A 7,970-nucleotide genomic window follows, 5' to 3' on the forward strand; every position below is an offset into this window, starting at 1 on the left:
TGGATTCACAGATTAGCCTTTTACACAGTTATAGCCCAGATCTGGCTTTGGAGATGAGCTGAAGCCTTATCAGGTAAATGCAAAGACTACCTGCATTGTTTGGAGCCATTCAGAAGAGAAATCTGTCTGCACTGCTGCTGTTAATATGCTGACAGCGCTAGTCTTCCTTATTTCTAGCTATACACTACTTACAAAAAATGAGAGCTGAAACCTAATGCTGCAGCAGAAGTGTTGCAGCTAAGGCATTCTGCTTACAGCAAGGACTTTGTTTGTAAAAATTATCCTCATCCTTGGCCAGCTTGAAGACAGAAATGCCCTGACAACCTGGACATCACTACAGATGCATGTCAGTGTGAATGTCCTTCTGCTGCAGCTGATGCTCCAGCATAAAGGCATCTTCACTGAAGAACTTCAGGCCAGCATGTTCAGAGAGAACTCAAATCTAACTTCTGAGCTGGATATCAGAGATGTGGAGACATTAATTTCAGTGTTCAGCTCCCGCAAAAATACATTTACAGTCATTTACATGACATCTATAGTTATTTACTGCTAACAGATCATGCAAGAAGTCTAAAGAACTCTTTTGTCACTCCTGTTCACTTCCATTCCATCTGTGATAACTAATTTTGAACTGTGCCAGTGGAACCAACAATCAACACAGCAACAAGCTTGCAGAACTGATGCTGCAGCTTGGTATACACAGGAGGGAAGGGGGATTGTAGGGGTCATGGGGAGAGTTGGTGGTTTTGCCTGGCTGGAGTGCCAAAGCCGCTGGTTGAATTGGGCACAGTCACCATAGTAACAGTGAATTTCCGGGACTCAGGGTGACAGGTTGACGGGATTACTCTTCAAAGCACTTGCTCCCTTGGGAGAGAAGACCTAAAGGAAGGGGATGGGAGTTAATTTAGTTCACACGGTAGAGTAAGGGTCAGCAGTGGCAGGTCTCTGCTGGAGGGAAGCCTGCAGCAGCAATAAACAACTCCCTTTCAGCACCGAAATCACCCTAGGAGGCATTCAACAAGGAAAATCAGGGGTGCATACGAAAGGTGGCAGTCTTCTGTCTTCTAAGGGACAGTTCCAACCAACAGCTTCTGTCTCAAACCTGAGTCTCTGCTTTACTGTGATGGCTTTACTCTGTTCTGCCATTCCTGCTTCCAGCACTGGGATGGCCAGATGTGACTGCAGTTCCTTGATCTGGAAGCACTGAGTTTTGCCAGACCTGGAAAGAGATGGGGAAGCAGCAGGGAGGCAAGCATACTGATGCGTATGGTAGGAAGGGGTGTGGGACAAAGTGTTTGGATGGTGGGGTCACTGAGGCACTGGCATGGCTGTAGAGGTAGGCATGTAGAAGGTAAGAATATGCCTGTGCTGCAGTGTGAAGCAAGAAGGGAGGCATTGTGCGGTGTAGGGGACAGGGGAGAAGGCTGTTATGTCCTAAGGTTCATTGCCTCACTGCTGTGAAGGTATCTGTGTGGGACCTGAAATTAAGCTGTTTTTAGAAGTGCTCATCTTCTTGTACACTGTCATTCTAATTTCATTGGACTTTGGGGAGCAAAGGACTGCTATCCCATCTGCCCTTCTGGGGAGAGAGGAGCAAGACAGCACCATCTCAACGTATTGGTAATTTCTGCTAATAAAACTTCCCTTTGGGCCACTCTTATCAATTAGACCAATGCTGAGGATCAGGCCCTTCCCAGTACCAGAAAAGCACAAGAGTAATTTAAGCTGGTTTGGCTGCCTGCTCCTCCTAAGTGCCAGATGGGAAGACTGAACCACACATGTGCAAACATTCCTTATTTTCCCATGGCTGCTGATAGCCAACTGCAATTGTTCACACTGAGGCCCAGCCACACTTCTACCTGCTTCTTCTTGTAAATCGTTTGGAGAAGTCAGTGTCTTCACGAGCTCCAAAAGCACCTTTGAAGGCTGCCTGGCCCCAGTGGCTCACAGAGCCAAGGATGAGAGGCAGGATCTGACTGCTGGGAACCTGGGTGGCAAGACCTCTACTCACAAGCAGTGAATGTTTAATGCCAAGTAACTTCTTCTACAATGCTTTTTCCCCATAGTAAGAAAAGGACATACACGTGCCTGGATGGAATAAGACAGATCTGTGGTCTGCAGGCTGAAAAGGCATAAATGCCACTGCATCTTCCACTGACCTGGCCTTTGCTCCTGTAATTCAATCCTGCAGGCAGAGATATTTCACAACTAAACTATAGAAGATGTAAATGTGGATGTAATAGAAGTGCTGACACAAGCTTAATCATAGCACTGCAGAAAGCATAGATTTATGAAAAATGTAATGTGGGAACAGAATATTGCTATCGCCTTCTGTTAGCTTCTCAGATGTGGCCGCAGCACTGTTTCTATCTAACTGGACCTCTTTTACTGCCTTTAGACTGGTCTTTGCTTCCATTTTTTTTTCCCCACCAGGGATGCTTTGCAACTCCATAAAATCTGGATCAACTCTGTGCCAGGAACTTTTACCTGAAGAAGCAGGAGGCTGAAGGCAGGTATTTCATGGTCTTGAAATGAGGAGATCCGAGTTCATCAATTCTTCCCTGTCACGCCGTGCACACCTTGGTTATCCTCCAGCCCCTCCACTTGCAAAATGCAAAAGAATCAGCTTGGAAAAGGAACCTTAGTTGAAAGGCTTCATGTAAATGAGAACTTAATTAGTATGAAACCACCTCAAAGAGTACACTCTCATTTCACCTGTCCCATTTTGCCAGTACCTGAACATGAGAAAGCTGGCAGAATAACGAGCACTTGTGCTGGGGAACACGGCAATTCCAGGGCAACCGGCAGCGGGACTCAGGGCCCCCTCTTGCCGTACAAAGCAGCGTGTGCGCACCGCGAGCGCACCAGCCTGAGCTCTGCACACACTGCAGGCAATGCTAACCTGTCTTGTCACCCATTCTTCCTGGCCAGCCACTGCACAGCAAAGCCCGTTGTTTGTTTTCGACTCTTAAAAGCTGCTCCTGCTTCTCCCCACCCCTAAAATACAGGGAGGGTGGGAGACATGGAAAAGATTTGGCTGGCAGGTTAGAACGGCAAGAGAGAAGCCTTGATTTCCTTTGCACTGTTAACATATTAAACCCCTCAAGTATAACCCTCCTCAACTTTGGGGCTTAAAACCCCCATTTAACGCATCTTTTCGAAGGAGGGCGAGGGGCGAGCAGCTCCAGCGCAGACTTCCCCTCCTCCTCATGCAGCACGACGGGGTCTCGGGGAGCCGCTCCGTCAGTGACACGCAGGGCTCGGGATACCGGGGCGGGAGGGCTGGAGGCAGCCCGACGGGGGCCCCGGCTTTGCCCTGCATACCCACACAGCTCCGTTCCCAGCCGCGGACGTGCCTCCCCCATCCCACCTCCATCCCACCCCCATCCCCATCCCTATCCTTATCGCTATCCCTATCCCACCCCTCCCTCTCCTCTCCCCCCAGCGCTGAGGCCCGCACGCGGCACCCGCCGCCGCCGCCCGCCGCACCCCGCTCCACTTTCCCACGGCCGGCGGCGCGCGGCCGCGCCAACACTGCCCCCCCCGCGCCCCGCTCCCAGCAGAGGGGCGGGGCTCACCCACCGGCCCGCGGCAATTGGCTGAGGCCTGGGCGCCGGCTGCCAATGGGGGTGGCGGGGGCCGCGCGTGGCGGTGCTGGGCGGCGGGCGGCGGCGGGCGTGCTCTGCCAGGCTCTGCCAGGCGGCCTGACCGGCTGCTGCCTCCGGCCCGCCCGGCCGCCTCCTGCCCTGCCCTGCCCTGCCCTGCCCGGCCCGGCCGGACCCGCCCGCCCTCCCCTCCCCTCGGCGGGTAAGAGGAGCCGTGGGAACGCCATGGGGGAGACGGGCGCCGGACGAGGCGCGGGTCGCGCGCTGAGCGCCCTCCTCCCGCGCAGCGCACGCCGCCTCCCCGACGGGCGTCCACGTCCCGCTGTGACCGCCGCCGTGACCGCCGCCATAGCCATGAAGCGGGCGCACCCCGAGTACAGCTCCTCGGACAGCGAAGAGCTGGACGAGGCCATCGAGGTGGAGAAGGAGAGCGCGGACGAGAATGGGTGAGCGTGAGGCGGCCCCTGCCCTCTCCTCAGCCCCGCGGAGCACCGGCACCCCCGGGTCCCCTTCGTCGGGGTGGCGGTGCTTGTGGTGGTCAGTGTCCCGCTATTCCCTGCAGGAACCTGAGCTCGGCGGCGGGCTCCATGTCTCCCTCCACCACGTCGCAGATCCTGGCCAGGAAGAGACGCCGAGGGGTGAGTGTCTTCCCCCCTCAGCCCCGGTTACCCCTCAGTCCCTGCCGCTCGCCCCTGACCCTCTGCTTTCTGCCCTAGATCATCGAGAAGCGCCGCCGCGATCGCATCAACAACAGCCTGTCCGAGCTGAGGAGGCTGGTGCCCAGCGCCTTTGAGAAGCAGGTAGCGCTCTGTGATCCTCCGCTCTGCCTCCCTGCTGTTGCCGGGAGAAAGGGTCACCCCTCTTTAACATCTCTGGATCTGCCTAAACCGCATCATGCTTTCCCTTCTCTCTTAGGGATCGGCCAAGCTGGAAAAAGCAGAGATTCTGCAGATGACTGTTGATCACCTGAAAATGCTGCATACAGCAGGAGGGAAAGGTAAAGTTTCGTGCCTGACAGTAGGTGAGCAGCTCTGCAGAGAAGCTGCTATCAGAGAAGCGCGTTTCCCAGCATGGGGTGTGCAGAGTGCTGTGGGAGTGCTTGGAGAAGTGAATGTAAACTCTTTCATCAGGAATTTGGGACTTTCTTCTGCTTGACAAGATTTGTGGCATCACTAGCACTGAAGCGAGCTCTAGGTTGATCTAGGGGAGAAACTGCAAGTCTCTGCCGATGTGTCAGTACTGCTAGAAGGCTTTTGGCAACTTGGAAAACTAAGAGTTTTTGTTGTTGTCAAGTGCTTGTTTCTCTAACTTTTAGAAAGTTCAGAACAGAAACTAGAAAGAAACACAGGCTGAAATAAGTAGTGAAAAAAATTGGCATAAACGATGAAATGCACTTTTAGGGAAAAAGTACATTGTCTGCCTAATTCCCCTCTGATAAGTTAGGACTTGTGTTTCTAATGAATTTCACTGCACTGTGGTTTTGCTTGCACTGGGGGAGACATGGAAAGAACAAAAGTACTTTCCTCCACTGCAGTGTGCAATTCCAGTTTGAAAATGGCAGTCTGTGACTGGTCTTGGGACTTGCAGCATCACAGCACAGATATAAAAGAAAAGCTTGTTAGACAAAAAAGAAGGGGAAAAAAAAGGAGCTTGGCAGCTAATCTATGGTTGGGAATACTAACCACATCCAAGTGAAATATGTTTATAGGGGAGGGTGGAGTGGGGAGGCTGCATGCAGACAGCGCCTAGAAAACAGCATCTTGAGACTCCATTCTTTGTTCTCTTAGGTTATTTTGATGCTCATGCTTTGGCTATGGACTATCGGAGTCTGGGCTTTCGAGAGTGCTTGGCTGAAGTTGCTCGATACCTGAGCATTATAGAGGGTCTGGATGCCTCTGATCCTCTGCGAGTTCGCCTTGTGTCTCATCTCAACAACTATGCCTCTCAGCGGGAAGCAGCGAGTAGTGCACACGCTGGCATTGGACACATTCCTTGGGGCAGTACCTTTGGACATCACCCTCACTTATCTCACCCGTTGCTGCTGGCTCAAAATGGGCACGGTACTACCAGTACTACAGCATCTTCCGCAGAACCACATCACCAGACCAGAATTGCTGCCCCCCATGCTGAAACTTCCTCACTCAGAGTGCCCCCAAATGGCAGCGTTGGACCAGTGCTCCCCGTGGTCACACCTACTACCAAACTGTCTCCTCCTCTTCTCTCCTCCATGGCATCTCTGTCTGCGTTCCCTTTTTCATTTGGCTCCTTCCATCTGCTGTCCCCCAACGTGCTGAGCCCGTCTACACCAACGCAGTCAGCAACTCTTAGCAAACCGTACAGACCCTGGGGGACTGAGATTGGAGCCTTCTAAAGAATTAACTCTTTAGGGAGGGTGGGGAAGCCTACAAGCCTAGCTGAGCTGGGTTATGCTACGGTTAAAGTTGAAGTTCTTAATAACTTGGACAAAGGTACAGCTTCACCTTAACTAACTTTGTCAGAAAACTAGCTCTTTGGATTTTTCTTTTTTTTCCCCTACATTTTTGTATTAGCAATTTTGTTAGGATTTTTTTTTAATGGTTGCTAAAGTTGTCCAAATATAAAATTACAATAGTGGTTGTTAACACTTGTGTTAGATCTGTGCTGAGGACTTAAATCACTTTTGTAAACAATTTGTTTCAAATGTGTCATTTTTCTTGAGTATGTCAGACTGCCTTTTTATGAAGATCTATCACCTAGTATTGTTAGCAACAGCTTATTCATTTTTTCAAGACCACTCAGTGCTAACGAGCTGTGGTTTTGAGTTTTGACATTGAGATGTTCTGTAAAGAATTACTCTTTTTGTAAACTATATTTGAGTCTTACATTTCTGAACAGAGCGTTGACAAATCAATTGGACCAGCTTTTATCTAAGAGCTCAATTTCTATTCTGCAGTGGTTTGGTCTTACTCAGTTCCCTAGTGGACAGTTTCTCACATCTGTAACATTATTTCTTCCACTGAAAGGAGCAGTATGAGCGAACTCTAGAGTGGGGAGGGTACACAAGCCGAATTACATGCTGTGTGGTGGTGGGTTTAGTTGCTGGGGAAGTGAAGAGGGAGAGGGAGGAAAGTTGTCACCTGCAGTAGTCTTCCAGCCAGAGCTGAAGGTATGTGTGTTCATTTCATAGGGCCAGATTCTGCTCAGGGTTACAGTGGAGTGGTTGTTCTATTGCTCTGTATTCTTCGATAGCTGAGGTCAGACTCCTTTCCCTGTGTGAGCTGCAGACTTGCACCTGAAGTGGATGATGCTGGTATTTAAATAGCCAATGGAGCAGTACAGCAGGAGCCTGTTCAGTACACAGCCTTGTTACTTAACAGATACATCCTAACCCATTGATTTTTCTGTGGTGATTTGCTTTTAGGTGAAGGTCAGTGCCACCCCTCATTTTGTAAGTGCTCTGCTGCATTCTTGTGTCTGTGAGTGTGTGTGCATGTACATCAATATTTTGGTTGATTTCATAAGGATCTTAATCTGAACAGGTTTATCTAGTGAGTTCCACTGGACAGGGTTTGACTGCTCTTGTATTTGTGTTGTGGCTAAATAAAAGAGAAAGAACAAAGTATTTTAAACTACATGCTTGTCTGATATATATCAGTGGGGAATTCTATGCCTCTGGGTATCATGGGAGATCTCAAACAATTGCTACTTAGTCCTGCTGTGGGCATTTGTATTTACTTTTTTTCTCAAATACTATGGCATAGTTGGTTACACTGGCTGAGTAAATAAAGAACCACATTGCCTCAGAGTAACAGTCAAGGGAAGGAGAATGTGGGATTCATTTTGCATGTCACTTTTACTCACCTGCAGTGTGTGGGCAGACAGTGAACACACTTGGGTTACTGCAGAAGAGGAAGTTAAAGCTGCACTGCACCTGAATACTCCTACTGATTTGTATTGATATTAAAAAGTGATAATCATTAAAAATGTGGAGTCTCATGATATCTTTATGTGTCCTAGAGCTCTGTAGCAAAGTTGTACCTAACAAAAAGTCTGATTAACTTGCATTCAGTGCATTAGAACAGAATCTACCCAAGGGCTTCTATGGATCCTGTATTTGTTACTGAACTATATGACTGGTATCTTACACTTTTTCTTTAAGTAAAAACCCAACAGGCTGACACATAGATCCCTTTTCTCCAAATGCAGTCTATGCTACCTGCAAATCTTTACCTGCAGAGCACCAATGACTTTTCCTGGAAATACCTTGCTTCCTCCCTGTATGTTTGAAGTTGTAGTATGCTTGCAGTGGTAAATGGCACATCCCTGTCTGGATTTAGCTCTGCCAGAATAGCAGAAAGAGTCGGCCCTGTGGGAGACAAGAGCTTT

The 7,970-nt window shown here is 49.6% G+C and overlaps 1 protein-coding gene across 1 annotated transcript; it reads left to right on the top strand.

The window, feature by feature from the left end:
- Nucleotides 1–3,802: 3,802 nt before the first annotated feature.
- HEY1 (hes related family bHLH transcription factor with YRPW motif 1) lies at nt 3,803–7,400 on the top strand. Its single transcript, XM_031050611.2, has 5 exons — nt 3,803–4,051; nt 4,168–4,243; nt 4,322–4,405; nt 4,521–4,602; nt 5,393–7,400. Exons 1-5 carry the CDS (start codon nt 3,831–3,833, stop codon nt 5,974–5,976), a joined length of 1,047 nt encoding a protein of 348 aa, XP_030906471.2. The 5' UTR covers nt 3,803–3,830; the 3' UTR covers nt 5,977–7,400.
- The last annotated feature ends 570 nt before the right edge of the window (nt 7,401–7,970 follow it).

This window comes from Melopsittacus undulatus, chromosome 1 (assembly GCF_012275295.1).
Source record: "Melopsittacus undulatus isolate bMelUnd1 chromosome 1, bMelUnd1.mat.Z, whole genome shotgun sequence".
Taxonomy (NCBI): Eukaryota; Metazoa; Chordata; class Aves; order Psittaciformes; family Psittaculidae; genus Melopsittacus; species Melopsittacus undulatus.